At 35.6% G+C, this 20,617-nt stretch overlaps 1 protein-coding gene across 3 annotated transcripts in view; it reads left to right on the top strand.

Annotated features, from left to right (window-relative positions):
* Positions 1 to 20,617, top strand: part of LOC128989609 (E3 ubiquitin-protein ligase RNF19A-like) — a 52,761-nt gene that overhangs the window by 19,257 nt on the left and 12,887 nt on the right. For all 3 annotated transcript variants that reach the window (XM_054411545.1, XM_054411543.1, XM_054411544.1), the window contains 3 exons: positions 2,595 to 2,739; positions 3,340 to 3,476; positions 5,212 to 5,309. In XM_054411545.1, coding sequence (XP_054267520.1) covers positions 2,595 to 2,739; positions 3,340 to 3,476; positions 5,212 to 5,309 — 380 coding nt within the window. The remainder of the gene's footprint in view (positions 1 to 2,594; positions 2,740 to 3,339; positions 3,477 to 5,211; positions 5,310 to 20,617) is intronic.

Raw genomic sequence — 20,617 nt, 5'->3', positions numbered from 1 at the left:
GTAATTCAAACACTTGATAATTCAAAACTTTCGATAATTCAAAATGAAGGCTCAGTCCCTAGAGAATCTCTCAATAATTCAAATTTTTACCATGCATTTTGATACACTCGGTATTTCAAAGTCCAAATAGAGGGCAGGTCAATTTGTAACACGCAGTAATTCGAAGTTTCGTCGGAAAAACACTCTATAATTCGAAGTAACTCAGTAATTCGAAGTTTCATCGGTTAACACTCTATAATTCGAAGTCATGCTGTAATTCGAAGTTTCGTGGAAAAAACACTCTATAAATCAAAGTCACGCAGTAATTCGAAGTTTAGTCGGCAAAACACTCTATAATTCGAAGTGATCTCTTCCTGTTATAACAGGAAACTATACAGTACAGTACATCCTGTTCCCATGGTAGGCTAGTGTTGGACGTTTTGATGTTTGTTTAGTTGGAGCAGTAGTCTGAGTTAGTTCGCTGACTTGTTTTTTATAAGTTGGCAATCCGATCTCTAGATTGCGCGACATCTCCTTGAGCACAAATGTAGTTGTCGACAGCTGATAGTTCAGCTATTGGCGAAATATATAGCGCTAAATAACAGATTTCTTTGCAACAACAGTAACTGAAAAATAAGCCGTTGATTGTGTACTAAAATACGGTACTGGAACAGGAAACTATACAGTACAGTGCATCCTGTTCCCATGGTAGGCTAGTGTTGGACGTTTTGATGTTTGTTTAGTTAGAGCAGTAGTCTGAGTTAGTTCGTTGACTTGTTTTTTATAAGTTGGCAATCCGATCTCTAGATTGCGCGACATCTCCTTGAGCACAAATGTAGTTGTCGACAGCTGATAGTTCAGCTATTCGCGAAATATATAGCGCTAAATAAAAGATTTCTTTGCAACGTCCAGTAACTGAAAAATAAGCCGTTGATTGTGTACTAAAATACGGTATGATGTTTTATTGTAACGTGCTGTACCTTTGTATGTTCTAAACAAATGAACTCTCTGTAATTCGAATGGTTTATTTTTCTCCCGATAAATCAAACTCTTGATAATTCAAAACTCTTGATAATTCAAATTTATATGCTTGGCCCACCAATTTCGAATTATCAAGAGTCTACTGTAGGCCTAAACCAAACTGTGTATGCTTTATTAGACCTTACAGTGAAAATAATTATCAATGCTGCCAGTAACTAAAGTCAGTGAATTGTTACAGTGTCCTTACTAAACAAATAACTTGAACAACAAAAACATGTTTATGGTTTCACAGAGAATTAAGATATTGCTACTGATAAACAATTAATGTAGTTCTGAAATTATCATTTCTACTACAAATACCTGCAACTTTTAAAATATAGCTTTCCATAGTTAAAAAACAATGTTAAGTTTTATTAGATGTATAAAAATGTTTACTTGTTCAAAAAGGTGTTAGAATCCAAAATATTTAAAAAGCAAGCACTTTTTTAATTTTTCATCGTTATTACATCTGTAATAATCTACTGCCTTTGAATCTTTGAAAACAAGTAAATATTATAAATTGAGACCACATCTGAGTTGCTGATGTAGACAGTATAATGTGTTTTGTGTCAATAAATTAGCCTACGGGTATTTAATTTGATCCAAACTTAAATTGTTTAATAATTCTCTTAGATCTCTATCAATGCCTGCCTTTAATACTTGTCCTCAAATTTCAACCTTTATTGATAAAAGAAAATAATCCTAAATAAATTCTCCTAACATTACTTTTATTTTTGTACTTGTAATAATTTACAACCCAGTAAATTTATTAGGTCCAGTAAGGGACTAAGAGAATCAAATTTCTTAGATACAAGCTGTACTTTTGGTAATTTTATGTTGCTTGAGCCGTTGTAAGTTACATACAATTGGGAGGTACCGCTGGACTACCAAATTTTTTTAATGGTTGTCAGAGCTGTTTGTGGAACATATCAAGCAAAGAATGGGGAGAGCCAGTACAGTACAAAAATGAGCCACAGACTCACTAATGAATGATAATATAAAATGTTATCAGTCCAATTTTTTTTTTATAAACAGTCGAGTCGTACTTGTAAGACAATATTGCATAGGTATAACCTTTAGGCAAATCTATTATAATCCAACAAAGTGCCATTTGGGCTTACGGCCTTACAACTGCGGCTCCAAGTCAGGAGCCCACAACATAGCAGTCATAGTTTTGCAGTACTTTATGTTACCCACTGAAGCTCCAACTTAAATCATTTACGTTTGTTGAATAGTTTTAACATCTTACACAGCTGGCAATGTTTATACGTATAGGTTACTGTATTGGACCAAAATAATACATGTTTTTTTGGTTGTGGGGGGAGTTTGTGTTCTTACTACTTCTTGCTACTTCAACCTTTGGCATTTTGTAGCACCCTTATCAGTCCATCAGCTTTAGGCTGTTTGATATCGTAACTGCTGCAGGACACCCATTTCTCTTTATTTCCTACGACCTCATGGTCATCTTTTCTTGTAATTTCTCAACACTAGAGCTGGACAATCCGAGACTTGTGTTTGGTGTATTCTACCCTTATCACACAAAATCTGCACTAGGCTAGTTGGCTAAAGCTGTACACTTAACACATGTTTGACAGGAGATGACATCAAGCCCTGCCCCAGCTGTCAAGTGTTGATAGTCAAGATGGATGATGGAAGTTGCAATCACATGACCTGCGCAGTCTGTGGAACAGAGTTCTGTTGGCTCTGTATGAAGGAGATCACTGACCTGCATTATCTCAGGTATCTACTCCTATGCTTTGAGACAAACTGAGGAAAGACCAGTAATCTAATTGAGAATCGGTAAATGCTTATAAAATATTAATCTTATTAAAAAGATTAAGAATAATGAAATTTAACAATATTATAGTAGAGGGAGCGAGCAGCTCGATTTTCAAGCCGAGCTGAGTCTAACCTACAAAATCGGGAGATTGGACACCAAGTCAGAATTGAGCTCAAGCTAAGCTACTATGATCGTAGAATGTGTCTACAAAGAATATGTGTCTATGAAAAAATGACAATAAAGTTTCTGTAAACACAAGAGATGTTCAAAATTATGCCGGAAAGTTAGAGACCATAGATTTCATCGTCATCCATTTGATGATGGTGTTGATGGTTTGTTAAACTAAAAGTGAATCATGAACTTGTTCTTTAAGGAGTAATGCATATGACATTTGTTTAGCCATTCATAGAAAGTCAAATTCCTTTGATTCCCAAAATAAGTTGAACCACAATTGTTTGGACGGTGTGAATAAAAAGAATTCTCGAGAGAGAAAAAGGCCCATTAATATTAATGCAATATTACAAAATTAAATATTTTAAGCATAAACTTTTCTGTTTCAGCCCGTCAGGTTGCACATTCTGGGGAAAGAAGCCTTGGTCACGGAAGAAGAAAATATTATGGCAGTTGGGAACCCTGGTCGGGGCACCTGTTGGCATCGGCTTGGTTGCTGGCATCGCTGTCCCTGCCATCATAATAGGTCAGTGTGCACTGCATATATTGCCTTTTAGATTATAGACAATACTCCTTTAAATATTAATGTTTACATTTGGTATTATCTTTGACTAATAATACAGGGTGATTCAAAAAGGACTTTACAACTTTGAAAATTCATATAAATCTTATTAAACAAGGTACAGAGCTGGTTTTGGTGTTGTTTTAAAGGAAAACACTTCAAGTTTTTTTACCTTAAACTAAAGATGTTCTATGCGACTTCCGTTGGATTTGGGAAAAATAATTATTTAGGTATGAAAAAATAGTGAAAACCGTTAAAAATTTTAGAAGGATTACAAAATTTTGAAAGTAGGGCGTTTTTTGACGGTGAAGGAGTGCGATACACCCACTCCTAGATGTGCTATGGAGTTAAAATTTCGCACACTTGTAGTTCTTGGTTCCAAACCACCCATAAAATTCCAAAAAGTCGCATTTTTAAATTTTAAACCCCCCAAAAATCCAAAATGGCGGACCTCTAAAAACGACAAAACACGTTTTTTTTAAACGGCTATAGCTCAAAAACGGTAAGAGCTAGAAAAGATTTGAGGAAAAAACGTAGGTTCGGAATTAAATTTCCTACAAGACACTATTATGCGTTTTTCGAAAATCACACTCCTTCATGGTAAAAAAACGCCCTACTTTCAAAATTTTGTAAATTTCTCTCAAACTTTTAACGGTTTTCACTATTTTTTCATACCTAAATAATTATTTTCCCCAAATCCAACAGAAGTCACATAGAACATCTTTAGTTTAAGGTAAAAAAACTTGAAGTGTTTTCCTTTAAAACAACACCAAAACCAGCTCTGTACCTTGTTAAATAAGATTTATATGAATTTTCAAAGTTGTAAAGTCCTTTTTGAATTACCCTGTACATCTAGACATTCCATCCCCATGTTACATTTGTAGCCAGATTTTTTATCAAAATCGGCGTAGTTGATGTAAGCCTCCTACAGATTGTGCTGATCTTAATAACTAAATTCTGTTGAATACACAATCCTTTTTACCAAGTCAAACTTAGGATGAGGACTTATGGATGAGGATCAAACTTAGGACTTATGATGAGTTATAGCAACTGTTATGACCCATCAATCTGGTCAGCAACAAAAAATAAGGTATAAAATATAATTTTAGACACTAGTGCATTCTGTGACTAGCTCACACAACTACGTTCTTTTTTGATAAAAAAATTGGCTACAGCTGGTCCATTGAGAAGTCTACTTCAGTATCCAATAGTCAATGGTATTATGAAACTATAGTTCGGCCGCTTAGAAAGCGACCTCCTCCAGCATTAGTTTAGCATTAGCGCGCAAGTCGTTTTCTAAGCGGCCGAACTATAGTTTTTCTGTTTAGAGGATGTACTGTTTCAATTTTCTGTGGCCTGTGTTACAGACAATTGTTTTATAGAGGTTGCTGTTGCTGTTTAATTTACCTATGACTATTTGTTATTGGTTATAAATACAAATAATCAAAAGTATAGCCTAATAATTTTAATATACAAACTATGAAATTTGGCTTTTTATGACGTTCCACAAATTCTTCATAATATACCCACTATAATTATTAGGCTACATATAAATTTTCAGAGAACAATAGCAGCTAACTTTAAATAAGAAACTTAGTTAGGAGGGTTTCCCTTTTGGCGTTATTAAAAGAAATACCCAAAAGATTATTTAAAATAATTTCTATAACTAATTGTTTATAAAATTGTAATTTTTTCACAGGTATACCTGTGTGGGTCGGCAGAAAGCTGTACAACAAGTATGAACATGCAAACAAGCATAAGCGCAACCTTTACATCGCTGCCGGTGTCACTGCATCAGTGAGTTATACACTTTGATTCGCGCATGTCAGTGTAATGTTTGTTGAGAATGTTGGTGATGGTGAAAATATAACCCTTCTTATACGAAGATTCACTCTTAACTAGGGAACAAATTACAGAACTACTATTCATGCTAAAAGCATGCACAGCTAAAGGCCTGTGTAGAGTGTACACGTAGCTGGTTTACTAGCAGCTAATATTCACTATTAGCAAAAGCTGGGCACACTAGCATAAAAAATTTCCATCTACACAAGGCTAGTTATTGGCGCTGATTTTAGTTCTTGTCAGTTGTTGAATTTTACTGTTCAGTGGACACAGTTGTTGTCATTTCAGTGTTTTCAAATGTCATCTGTTCATTTAAATCAAATGTTTTGAGACAAATTTTAAGAATTGATGTCAAGGAGTTGTGTGAAAAGAAACTTAATAAAAAGCGACGAACTTTGAGTGTTCAAAAGGGGATTAGGCGAGAACTTCTTAGTGTTTTTAATACTCTTTTAACAGAACAGGCAGTGGAAGAACAGTCTACAATCACTCTACTTGACAAACAAGCTATGACTGTCCTGTCCTGGTCCTGGCGAGTGGTGATTAGCACTAGCGCTCTCCTAGAAGTGCACACAACCCGCTAGTGGCACGCTAATTCACTAGCGCTAGTGGTCACTTGACTACCCTCCCCACTTGCTAGTGCTTGTATTATCAAACATGTTAAAGAGACTAGCAGTGAGTTGAATACTAGCGTGCTAGTTATTATTTTTGCTAATGGAGTGTTTATACAGGGCTAATTTATAAGCGCTATTTAATTAGCAGCTAATAATAGCCTCATGTACACCGGCCTTAAGAGCTAAACTCAGCTTTGTCAGAGCTCTTTGTGGAGCATACTAAGCAAAGAATGGGGGGAGCCAGTACTAGCGATGTGTCAAACTCAAAACCGAATCTCAAATCTCAAAACCATCAAAACTTAGGAAAAGTTTTGGTTTTGAGATTCGATCACCGAGTTTCGAGATTCAAAAGTTTCAAAATTGAAGATTTGGCAGTTTTATTCTTGAAACAGCTATTTTGCGTCATTATTAATGTGTTTAACACTGTTTCCACTTTTCACACAAGCTGGTAGCAATAGATCAGACAGATCAAGATCACCATTAACAGAAATGAAAGCAGTAAATTGCATTCTGATTCTGAACTTCAAAAGGCATCTTAAATACTATAATTGGAACAACATACAACCTTTGACTAATAATACAACAAATATTAATATAACTTCTGTATCCAATAGTCAACGATACAACTCAAGTTTCATAGCGATATGTAATAAACACAAATAAATAAATATTGACCACTAAATGTTCTAATTAGTTTAATATTCATGTTTATGTTGGTGTCAGGAGCTAAATTTATTTGAATGTTGTAAAAATTATGTTGTTTTGGGGTTTTCAGTCACATATATTTATGTTATTATGTCGGTGTCTGGAGTTGACCTCTTTTAATTTGATTGCATACTTAACATGTCATTATTACCTGTATTTTTTGTAACCTTAACCCTTTTAACCAGCTAAGAAAACAAATGTTTGCGTCTATGTTTTAAGATTTGAGATTCAGGATTCAATTTTTTTAAAGTTAAGTTTCGGTTTTGAAATTTGAAATTTCTGGTTTTGACCATCACTAGCCAGTACAGTACAAAAATTAGCCACATACTCACCAATAATGATATAAAATGTTATCAGTCCAAAAATGTGTTTAAACAAGCAGTTGAGGTGTAAGACATAGGGTATAGGGCATTCCCCATAAGTTAAGTTTTAACTAAACCTTAGTTAAATAAATAACTGTTGTCATAGTTAATGTGTTAGCAAAAGTCTCATTGGATGAAGATTATGAGCTCCTTCAAGCGACTCTCAAGTTGTTGTCATCAGCTTTGTCAACAGAACCTACCAGATGACTGGCGGTTATGACCCTGATGCTATAAGAGAACTATGTATCTATACGCAAAACCGGCCCCTACTTTCAGCCCTTGTACAATGCATCATGTCCACCAAGCCCATCACGCCCAAGGGGCCATAGACCACTCCATCATCGATTAGCACTAACAACACTGGCCCAAGCTTAGTATTTGCAGCATTTGATTCTTAGGTTGTAGCACGCGTCTATCTAGTTTTCTGCAGTTTGAGCTGTTCTTCATAGAAAGGTTTTGTTTCTCTGAAAGATTGCATTCGCTATAAAGGATCTCAAATGGCTAAGTAGATCTTTTAAAATTCATTTTCTGAAAGTTGTCGCCAGGTAAACTCAACATGCGGATGGAAACTTAATGAAATTTCGTCTTGTTTAGAGCAGCTTTCCTTGATCATATCTATACTGTGCTTCATTCCAGTGTAGAGCATCACATTTAAAGACCTCTCTAATACTTGCATAACGAAAAAACATAATGCCTAATATAGGCTTTAATTGGCCCAATGTGAAGGATATACTCTCAACAAGTGAAATTGGGCTGATGTCAACTAATTGACATTTAATTAGTCTCATAATACAAAAAATTATGATATGGAGGAGTGATATTTCCTGTGAGGAAGTATTAATCAATAATATCGATACTATTAGACTAGTAGTACGCTTATTCTGCGCGTAACGGGATGAGTGAACATGAGCGCAGTAATGAAAGAGTCCACCCACACCTAGCCTACTTACCGGTGTCACTGGTGAACACAATGTTATTTGTATGGTCAAATCAACCAAATCTTAGTCAACGACAATCCTAACTTCTCATCCGTTAAGTAACCAAAGTCATTGGTAATATACGTAATGGATTTCCAACAGTTATCGATAGGAGGTAAATCCATCGTTCCTGTACAAATTGTCTTTTGATTAAATGAAGCCTATTTCCATATTTGTTATAAGGCCTATCATAAACAAAACTAATCCAAACTGAACTAATCTAACTTAACCTAATTGCCAAAGCACGATGTAAGGAATCTCCTAAAAATATTGTATGGCTTACAATGATGATTTAAAACAACGATATCGTAATTATATCATCTAAAAATGTTAAAAATCCAATATTTATGTTTATCTAACTAATGAAGGGTCCCCACACTCTGGACTGCTCGCCTCAAATACTTCCATCACCACTTCCTACGTCGTAGACATGTTTCCCTCCCTTCCTATGGCATTTTAGTATTGCAGGTACATTAACCTAACTGTCACAAAGGGTCCCCACACTCCGGACTGCTCGCCTTGACTACTTCCATCACCACTTCCTACGTCGTGGACATGTTTCCCTCCCTTCCTATGGTATTTCAGTATTGCAGATCCATTAATCTAACTGTCACAACGGGTTCCCACACTCCGGACTGCTCGCCTTGACTACTTCCTTCACCACTTCCTACGTCGTGGACCTGTTTCCCTCCCTTCCATTAGCATTTTATTATTGCAGATACATTAATCTAATCATCACAAAGGGTTCCCACACTCCGGACTGCTCACCTTGACTACTTCCTTCACCACTTCCTACGTCGTGGACCTGTTTCCCCCCCTTCCTTTAGCATTTTATTATTGCTGATACATTAATCTAACTGTCAAAAAGGGTTCCCACACTCCGGAATGCTCGCCTTGACTACTTCCTTCACCACTTCCTATGTCGTGGACCTGTTTCCCTCCCTTCCTTTAGCATTTTTTAAATTACAGAACCATTAATCTAACCATCACAAAGGGTTCCCACACTCCGGACTGCTCGCCTTGACTACTTCCTTCACCACTTCCTACGTCGTGGACCTGTTTCCCAACCCTTCCTTTAGCATTTTTTTTATTACAGATCCATTAATCTAACTGTCACAAAGGGTTCCCACACTCCGGACTGCTCGCCATGACTACTTCCTTCACCACTTCCTACGTCACGGACCTGTTTCCCTCCCTTTCTTTAGTATTTTTTTTATTACAGATCCAATAATCTAACTGTCACAACGGGTTCCCACACTCCGGACTGCTCGCCTTGACTACTTCCTTCAGTACTTCCTACGTCGTGGACCTGTTTCCCTCCCTTCCTTTAGCATTTTTTATTACAGATCCATTAATCTAACTGTCACAACGGGTTCCCACACTCCGGACTGCTCGCCTTGACTACTTCTTTCACCACTTCCTACGTCGTGGACCTGTTTCCCTCCCTTCCTTTAGCATTTTATCATTGCAGATCCATTAATCTAACTGTCACAAAGGGTTCCCACACTCCGGACTGCTCGCCTCGACTACTTCCTTCACCACTTCCTACGTCGTGGACCTGTTTCTCTCCCTTCCCATTGCGTTTTTAGAATTGTAGATACATTATTATAACTGTCACAAATGCTTTCGACACTCCGGAGCGCTCGCCTTGACTACTTCCTACATCGTAGACCTGTTTCTATCTCTTTCCAAAGCATTTTAGTATTACAGATATTTTAATTTAACAGTCACAAAGGATTTCCACACTCCGCACTGCTCACCTTTCCGCTTCCTTTACCACTCTCTACGTCGTGGACCTGTTTCCGCCCCCCCCCTTCGCATAGCATTTTAGTATTACTAACATCTTTGAATATTTAATATTCAATGCTAACATTAAATTGAATAATGTAAAAAGCTGCTTTGTTCTAAATATATACATATATATAAGTTGAATTTTAATACTGAACATAAACGGTATATAACTGCCGATTAATATTGTAGGCTAGTTCAAGTTCAATTTATTATTTAGAAAGTTGTGAAATTTAATTAACTCAAACAACATTATTCTGAAACCTGTGAAATTATAATGATATATATTCATAGACGCCAAACTGTTTACTCCATGAATGAAATAGCTTAGAGTAAAAGTCGTTCTCTCTGTCTTAAGTAGACAACAAAATTGTTGGTCGCAAAACGTAAACAAATAAAAAGAAGAAGAAGGTAGCTCCTAATGTTATTCTTATGGGACAAATTTAAAAATGTTTTTAAGGTTTTTATAATTACTACTGAACGGAATCGTCTAGAATTTTAATGAGGTCTTCCCACTGGTGTCATAATTATTTGTGCAAAATTTGAACGCTATGAGTGCAACGGTTCTTGAGTTTTTGGTGCGAACACACACACAGAAAGACAGACAGACAAGCGGACAACTTTTCTCCGACTCCGCTATACACGATACATAGATTCGTTCACTTCGTTCACTCATCTACAAGATAAACTTGAAAATGTCCATAAGATATTACTGAATGTATTTATGAAATTATTAACACATACTCTTCTCTTTACTGGTTGTAAACTTTTAATGAGAAGTATTTTTGCCAATTAGGTAACATGGCTTTGTGTCTTAAAATAAGTATTACAGTTATTCTAACAATAACTAATTAGTTATTTACAAAATAATCATTGCCTAGGAATAGAACTAATTTCTAAAACTTAAAACATTGTATATTAATTGTTGTAAAAATAGAGCATAAATACAATCCCCTTGTGCCCAAACTGTGCTCAGTAAACCACTACTAAGCTTCTTATCAATTTGGAAATTTTGTTTATAATTTTAGCGATAGGGAATAAGCTATTACCGTAGGTCTCATGGTAAGACCTGGACCTGGGACCGATTTACTTTTTTGTTTCGAGGTCCCCAGAAGTCAAAAACACCATCCTTTAAAATTCAAATACAGGGTTAGTAAAAAGTGTGGAGACCCCCTGTTATTTTTTAACGGCCCATACTAGAAAAACTAAACTCGGCACACCTTTATGGCATGTTATGAAGTACTTTTTGGGCATAACCGTCGCTTGATGTACTTCCCCAAAATGGGGGATTTTGGGGGAAACCCAAAAATTTCAAATACAAAGACCTATCGAGTGACCCCTCGTTTTAAAGGTCCGGGTAAAATAAAACCAAAAACGCAAATTAGAGGTCTCTATCTCAATCCAGTAAAAAATGGCAGCCAATTGAAATTCTCGGAAGTTGAATTTAACTTGCAGCTTTCCAAGTCTGGAGACCCCCTGTAAATTTTGTAGCGGCTCACACTAGGAAAACTAAACTCTACACACCTTTTTCTCATGTTATGAAGTACTTTTTAAGCCTAATAGCCACTTGCTTACCAAACCCAAAATGGGGGATTTTGGGGGAAACTCAAAAGTTTTAAATGATAAGCCCCATCAAGTGACCGCTCATTTTGAAGGTCCTGGTAAAAGAAAACTAACAACGCAAACTAGAGGTTTCTATCTCAATCCAGTAAAAAATGGAAGCTGATTGAAATCTTTAGAAATCGGAAATAACTTGCAATTTTATATTCAATTGGCTGCCATATTTTACTGTGATAAGATAGAGACCTATAGTTTGCGTTGTTAGTTTTCTTTTACCAGGACCTTCAAAATGAGGGGTCACTCGATGGGGCTTATCATTTAAGATTTTTGAGTTTCCCCAAAATCCCCCATTTTGGGTTTGGGAACTTATGAGAATTTCAATTGGCTGCCATTTTGTACTGCACTGAGATAGAGACCTCTAGTTTGCGTTGTTGGTTTTCTTTTACCAGGACCTTCAAAATGATGGGTCACTCGATGGTTCTTTGTGTTTGAAATTTTTTAGTTTCCCCCTAAATCCCCCATTTTGGGGATGAACACCAAGTGGTGGTTATGCCCAAAAAGTACTTCATAACATGCCATAATGGTGTGCCGAGTTTAGTTTTTCTAGTATGGGCCGTTAAAAAAATAACAGGGGGTCTCCACACTTTTTACTAACCCTGTATACCTATATCTGTTAGTATGATAACTTGAGCAAAAAGAATCAGATTTTGGTGAAATTTGATATAAACGTGTAAACCTACATTTATTCGAACGAGTTCCCGAACCAGCATGATCGCATCATGGGAATGGGGTTTTTTTTTTTTGGGGGGGGGGGGTTTATGGGTTCTATTTGTTTTTTGTTTAAACAATAAATTTTGCAATTTCTTTCTTAACCATTTTGTAGAGTTTAAAAAATTAAAGTGTAATTTAAAATTCCCATTTTATTCTTATGGAGAAAAGGAAAACTATTGTAGTTTACTTGTTTATGGATAAATGTTGATAACATTTGGCAAATTTATTTATTTCATCCTATACTATTGACGTTTGGTAAAAAACACTTTTTATCTTCCCCTTAGCAGCAAACCTAAGTACTCGTCAAATCTAATGTTATTTAAATTGGGACTAAAAATGTCTTATTTATAGAAATATTTCAGTAAAAATGTAATCAGACAAGTTGAAATTAGCTTAGTGTGCAGGTTTGCTGCGGCGGGGGTATTAAGACGATGTAATTGTGAACCTCTTTTAGGGTTTGGCTGTAGTTGTAATTATTGACCTCATTGATTCTTAAAGCAAACAACATCCAGTAGTAGTATAACATGCCAGATGTTTGTACATAAACCATCTCTGTTGTCTATCATTCTATGAAGTGCAATGCAGTTACGGTGGTTTCCTGCCTTTATGTCCGTTCAACCGCATCACCTGTTAGGGCAAACTGTTATCTCAGCAACCATCCCCCCTCCCCACATTTAGCTGGTTTGAAAAATCTAAATTGAAGCCAAGTTAAAATTGCTAACTTAAATTGTAACAAATAAAAAAATTTTAATTGCAAATTTGTTTCAATAAACATTTTTTATACACTTTTACACTAATACCAATCGCTAACTAATTTTGTTTAAAGAGTCTTTTATGCTTTTAAAATGTATTTCCTTAAACATTTACATGTAGTTTTTTATGGAAGTAAATAAAAAAAATTATGAATTCCAATTTGTTTGAAACAGGTTTTTTTTGTACATTCTACCTACAAAGAACACAGAAATGTTTAACGTGGGATTTTTATTCGCTATTCCATTAACTTTTTTAATAAACTGAATCAGTTAGCATTTACCATATCATTTTCTAATTTCCTTTTTTTTGTTTCTAAGTTTGTAATTTTACAAAATTTCCTAGGCTAGAATAATGTTGATGTTTAATTTTAATTCCTTCATAATTTTCTTTGAATTTTATGTCACTAAATGCTAAACTGCTGCAGTTAGTTCTTGATGTTATTAAGTCGCTGAATTAAATTTCAATGCTTATTTCTTTACAATTCTCTTTGATTCGACTTAAACAGGTTAAAAATTGTGACAGTAAAATTACTAACTTTGGAAAAATGTAAAAGAAGGAAAAAAGTATATAAAACAACTGTTCTCATAGTGGTTTGCTTAAATAATAAGTATCCAAACCAATACTGACTTCTTAAAGTTCAACCTCAAAACTTAAATCCTCCTGATGATATTTTAAGGACACGGACATGCCTAAGTTTTGACTGGGTTCATGATCAATCTTTTGTGAAAAATTAAATAAATGCAGTTCATTACTTTTGGGGTTCACCATGTACAAACACATAGCCAGACATAAAAAACATCTCCTTTATAATACACTTGGTTTTCATTTAATTTACCCTGATGTCAAATAGTTCAAAAAATTACAATAGTTTTTATAAATTTGTTCTCCTCAGGCAAAAGTGATGGTGAATGTAAAATCAAAGGAATATTAAAATTTGTAAAGGGTGTCATAAATATGTAATTATAGGTGGATTGTAGAAGCTGCAAACAGAATGAATAATTTAAAAGCCAAAGAGTCTCGCTATTCATGCCTAATTGCTTGCTGCTGCTGCTTTCTCACGGTTTTATTTTCAAAATCAAAATTTTTCCCATACTTAGCAAAATTTAAAGGAATTGTATGACATATTTTTATTCTCTTTTTTACAATTCTAGTTATTAATTCCATTACTTTCTTTTGGAATGGACAATTAATAAATAATCAATGTTATATAGTCTAAGTCAGTAATTTTTCAATATTATATTGCACTTTTTTAATTTTATGAAAATGCCTATATGTTTGATTTTATAAACTGCAAATTTAAAAAATAGGACCTAGATGGAAAACCGGATTCAAAGATTAAAATTTTGAAGGGTAATATTTTTGTTAAGTAGTTTGGAGGGAGTTCTGCTTTCAGACTTAACAAAAAATTATCAGACTTACCTGGCAAAAATATAAGTGAAAGGAGAACTATGGTACAACCCAAACACCCGGTAAGCCAGACCTCACTTGACGAGAAAAAGGGTTAACTTAAGAAGGATTAACGCTTGGGAAGAAACAAAAAAGTCATTTATACCTTTAGTATTGACATATGTACGACTTATGAGAACCCAAGATCCCCAAGGAGATCATAAACCTTGTACTTTGGAGTTGTGTAGATAACCTGACCAACATATATCTTAATTTCATAAGGAGGTTGGGTTTAACAATACGATTTACTATATTTACCCTAAAAATTAACAATTGAAATGGTTCTCAAGCAACTGTTCTGGTGTTGATCGGCTTTTTACTGAATTTCCAATTTATTTACTCTCTTGTTATATTCTTATTCTAATAGGACTTCTAGTCATCAGTATGATGTAATCACACATGAGTCAGTGATAGTCTGTGTCATGGTATCAGACATGGGTCAGCAGAGTAATTGCCGCAATTCATAATGAATCATTCACCGAGTAGTATCGTCTCTGGCCGCTCATAGAATAAATAATAGGTGTCATCCATCTTGTGTTGGGAAACGTTCTACTTCGCACAATATTGAGATTTTATCTAAGTCTAAAAACTCTGTGTACAAGAACATTATTTTATCAAAATAAATTTACATTAAGGGTTCTTCCTATTATTATTAGTGTATAACAGTTTTATTGCAATTTTTCCATTCTACCATTTTTGAGTGTCTACAAAATGGTGTGAAATTTGGGTTGTTTGTAATATGATTAGATACATTTAAATATAAAAGATGCAGTCAACCTGGCCTCTAGACAAATACTTAATACTGAAGAATGATTGATTTTTACTTTGTGTAAACTGTTTTTTAACTGTTTTACACTGTGTTAAACTATTACATATTTACATCTTATATACTAAAAAAACTTTTGCAAAACTTACGACAGATAGCTTGACCATACTACTGAACGGAATAACAAGCAGTTGGTCCCAAATGAAAGATAGTTTCCTGTAGATGTGCAGAATCCTTTTATAAATTAAAATAGACTAAAAAATAAGCACAAAAAATAATTTGAAATTTTGACAAAATTAACATGGGCCTTGTGTGTTCCATGTTGGTGACGAAAAAACAGCAAAATATAAACAGAAAATCTAAACAAATTAAAGAAATTCCAATCACATGTTTTATTTACAGCGTAGGTTGAAAATAGAGAAGTTTGCACAATACATACTTTTGGTCGAGTTTTCGACCACGGGGCGAGCCCTCGTATAGTACTATTTTGTTTCTGCATTACATTAATGTAATTTTTCTATCTCGGGACATTTTAAAATTAATAAATTTTTTAGATCAGGGAAAAGTTAAACACTTATCTGATCAAGTATTTTTCACAGTATATATTAAGGTAAAAGGTCGTTTTCACATTTATTCTTTCATTACACAGTAATGTTTAAGTCTGTCGCAACCATTCTGTAAGCTAACACTAAGACATTGTATAACACAGCCTGCATATGATCCCAGATCTTCTGGTTAGTCAGTATTTGGCACAAGTCACTGGTCTAGGATGTCGGTTGAGAGGATGCCGTCCGTATGGAGGTCATGTAGGACATCTAGCAGTCGCTGTTCTGTCAGCGGATCACCTAGCGCTACATCTACGGAACCGATACAAAGCAGCAAAGCAAGCAATTGGGAGCGGCGAAAGTCTTTGGATAGTTTTTGACGGTCGTAGCCGAGCTCCGCCGTTATATCCAGCTGTAACTGGGACGAGTAGGAGTTCAATGCTGACCAATAAGAATCCAGCAGCTCCTCGGTGTGACCCCTCCTCAGTTCTGTTGACAATGAGCTTACAACGAGCAAAGCGACATCGTTGGTCGGGCGGCTGTAGGTGACCATCTGCCAGTCAAGGACTGCGCACCTCCCGTCCTCATGAAACAAGAGGTTGTTACACCAGAAGTCTGTGTGTGTGATAAGACAGAGAGGTTCCTCTGGAGCGAGGAGGGCTGCGATTATGTCCTTCGTGTTTGGTGTCAGAGACGACAGACTCTCCAAGACATCCTCCAGACCAGGGCGTCGCTGTAGGAAATGTGCAAGCTGCGGGAGCCCTCGCTTTACCAGCTGTTGATATGAGTCCGAAGCTCTGGCCGTTTGGAACAAAAACGGATACTTCTCATCCAGCGGAACTTTCTCTTTGACTTTGAGAACGAGGGAGAGAGCGTGAAGCCTGGCGATGGCTTCAAGGGCAGATTTGGCTTGGTCTAGGGACAAACCCTGGGAGAATTCGCAACTCTTGAAGCCCTTGGTTTTGAGGTTCTCTAACACAAGAACTGATTGTGCTACTGAGTCGGTGTCTGTGTTGTACCGGGCGTGGAAGCATTTCGGGATCGGTAACTCGATTGTGTCTTTCCCTCCTTTTAGGAACTCTCTCTGGATTTTGCTCAAGTCAGGAACTACCTGTAAATGAAAAACATATAATAATTAGGTTTTGAAAATCAAATTTTGTTAAAAGTTGTTGATAAATGTGGTAAAAATTCTACTTGCAGTATTTACAAAATTTATTAGTTCTGGCAGAGATGTATGTTAACAGGTGTCGTCGTCACTGTACGCGATTCAGGATCACTGTACAGTGTTGAGGTCTTCTGCATGTACAAGGTCGATCCTTGTACAAATGCAATCCAAATAAGCGTACTAATGTGAGAAAAAGCTATATTTGGAGAGCACTCCTTAAATAAGCGGTGTCTGGCATTAGTGTTAGCAGAATTAGTAACAATTAGTTTAATAGGGATTCCACACACAACACCAAATTCCTTGTTTTTTTCATCGGTATAGATAAGATTTTTTGGCCTTATACATGAAAAAACTACTTAACCTACAAAAAATAAATCTGCAGGGAAATAAAAATTATTCTGGCGTCAATGTGTTGGTGATTGTATTTGTACTGTCACAACAACCTTATATTTTACTGTCGACTGGGACGGGCGTCATCGTCCTGTAATTCAGCTACTAGGAGGTCACGAATTGTGGATATTTATAGTTATGCACTGTGGATGCGATTCTCCCTGGTGTGGATTAACATCCGCACGAGTGAGTACTACGACTACGACTATCCGCAGTGCTATCCTGATAATTAGACCAATTTGTATATACCAAGGCTAAAATGTGGTTCGGATTCCACTATAAACTGTAGGTCCCTTAGTCGCCATTAGCTGTATGGGCTATTAATTAACAGCTGTGTCTAAGGAATATGTCGGCCTTAGTCACTAACAAGACTACAAGATCGAGCTACTCATCATACACTCAACTCCATTCATGCTTGGCTTAAAATACCTACTTTGTATGGTCGCCATTTCAAAGAAAAGTATAAAGTAAAAATTGGTTTTTAAGTATCTGAGTAACATACAATATTAATGGGAAAAATCAGTTCCTAAGCACCTTTAAAGCAGTCAACTAAACACAAGTAGTTTTATTACAAATAGACTCTCACTAATCTAGACAACATTTTGCCTATATGGGACTAGGTTTGTCAGATTAATTAGATCACTCAGTTCAGGGTTGCCACAGACATTAAAAGTCAGGATTTTGGGTTTTGGTCAGGAAAATGTTTGATAAAGTGCCAAAAAGCTAGAAAATTTTCAGTGGCACATCCCAACAGTCTCAATTTTATTTTGCCACAAAGATCAGGAAAAGTATTTTGTGTTTTCTTCCTTGTTTTTGTTAGAATTGATTTGATCAGATTCAGCATCAGAAACCAATGACTTTAAAGGGGAATCTTCTAATTTAGTACAAGTTTAACTTTAACATGCCAGGTGTAGGGATGTGGCACACATTAGGTGAAAAGGGTTCAAGGAAAACACTTTTTTATGAGAAGTGGCTTTTGGCCCAAACTTGAATTCAGAATTTGCGGGTTGGTTTAAAAAGGGAAACAAGATAAGTTTCATGGCTTGTGTACATTGTGCAAAAAAGAAAGTTTTACCCTCTTAAACACGGGGTGAAAGGCTGTATCCTTGTATGGTTCCGAGGAATAAACACAAAAGTCTTGAAAATATAAAATCTTCAAACATATCCTTTCAAGCTTTTGTAAGTAAACCATCAACCAGCACTGCAGAAGACTGTTCAGGTGTAAATATTTAAAAAGATTACATCCAAAATGGAAATAAAATGTACATTTGTATTATTCTGAATTTATTTAGAATAGAATTTAATATGAAGCTCCTTTTACACTTTAAAACCTAAGCCTGAGTATAGCTTGGAGGAGTTAGTTTGTGGAATCTCACTTGCGAGCGCTATAATACTCTGTTCAAAAAATGTAAACGGTTTAAGGCGAAGAAATATACCCCCTCCACTTGACCCTACCTTTAAAACAATAGATCAACAGTGTGCTTGTACTCTTACAGTGGCACTAGTCACATTCGGCTGACCGTGGCACCGTAGCTCAGTTGGGTAAGGCGTTACCACAGAAAACATACTACTATAACCCAGAATGCCAACCGCATGGTAAAAAGCGTTAAGTACTTTGAGAGAGCTTTGCCTGTCAGTTCCTAGGCAGCACCACCAGCGTTGCAATGCACTCAGCATAGCAACGCTGGTGGCGCTGCCTACGAATTGACAGGCAAAGCTCTCTCAAAGTACTTAACGCTTTTTACCATGCGGTTGGCATTCTGGGTTATAGTAGTATGTTTTCTGAGGCGTTACACTGATTAGTAAAGCATTGAGGTCATTCTACATTCGCAGGTTCGAATCCAGTACATGTGCAATCCATACTAAGCTCAATAATGTGTGGCTTAACTGGCGGGAGAGGCCCACCTTAAATAAACAATTTCCGCCTCGGGTGGAAGTTTACGGCATTATTTAGTTTAATAGGGATTGCACACAACACCTGTTTTGCTTCTCTTTTACAGTACTGTATAGAGGAGGAAGAGATGGATTGTTCTTTTTAGCAAATTTCCCATATAGAGATAAGCTACTGTATTATCGTAAGTCTCATGGTAAGATCTAGACCCGGGAACGATTTACTTTTTCGTTTTGAAGGCCCCAGAGGCCAAAAACATCATCTGTTCAAATTCGTATATGTATATATTTATATATATATTTGTGTGTGTGTGTGTCCGTTAACGCGATAAATCGGGAAAAAATTATCCGATTTTGATTAAATTTTATACAAACATAGCATAATCTGACTGAGGAAACAGGGGTTTATGTGGGGTTTTATAGGGTAAAAATTGATTTTTCCCATTTTTGACCCTAAAACCACAAAATTTCATGATTTCTCTGTAAACCATTTTGTAGAGCTTAAAAAAGAAATAATTTTGTATGCAGAAGCGTTGTTGTATGCCCAACGGTTACGGAGATAATTTAAAAAATTGTAAATTTAAAATTCCCATGTTATACTTATGGAGAATAAATAAATTGTTGTAGTTTGCTTGTTTATGGATCTATTTTAACAAAATTTGGAAATTTTGTTTATTTAATACTAAGCTATCAACATTGCAATAAAAAAAAACACCTCAATATGTGCCCTGTTGCAGAAAACCTAATTACTCACTAATATTAATGTTATTTTGATAGGAAATAAATCTGACAATTTTTAGGGAATATTTTGCTTTTATTTTAGTATGTATTTTTTTTATATGGACATATCATCTTTAAAATAAATAAATTATAAAGAATAAGTAATTGCTTCTCTTAAATTTTATTAACATATGGAATAGGCTAATCACTTGATATTAGTGTAAAAGGGTTTGAGAGGTGAAAGCTCTGCCTTGAGGTATTACACTGTTTCAGTCCCAGATGTATTTTACTCAGAAATTCTTATCCTAACAAACATGAAGAGAATAGAACTTAGAGCAAGAGAATAGTATATTTCATCAAAAGTAGCGAAAGTGGCTTGTTTTGGTGTTTGCTTGTTGTTTGTTGTGTTGTTGTTTTTTATGTTGGTGTTTGTTGTTTGGTTTTTAAGTTTAACATGAGAATCTAATCCAATTATGTGAGAGTGAGCTTCATGTACAATAATGTGAAGGCAAGGACGGGAATAATTGAAGCAAGTGCTATAAAATCACATTCAGTACAAGTTATGAACGATACTTTTTATAAAAAGGAAAAAACACATACATACACACCAACAGATCTCAGTAAAATCAAAAGTATTACATATTACCCAATCATATTTTTTGTATAGCCTATAAAGAAATAAATTGGGTTGTAGATAACTTCAAAGAATCTGAAAATTGCATAAACTACGCTACAAACACAGTAAAATTAGCTAATGCCTATTTCTGTATAGGCCTACAGTGATTTTCTTTGATATTTTAGCTGTCATCAAAAA

Source organism: Macrosteles quadrilineatus, unplaced genomic scaffold, assembly GCF_028750875.1.
Source record: "Macrosteles quadrilineatus isolate MER2022 unplaced genomic scaffold, UCM_ALF_1.0 Scaffold_3__2_contigs__length_128488019, whole genome shotgun sequence".
NCBI lineage: Eukaryota > Metazoa > Arthropoda > Insecta > Hemiptera > Cicadellidae > Macrosteles > Macrosteles quadrilineatus.
Note: the sequence above shows the minus strand (reverse complement) of the source record. Positions and strands in the feature narration are given on the sequence as shown.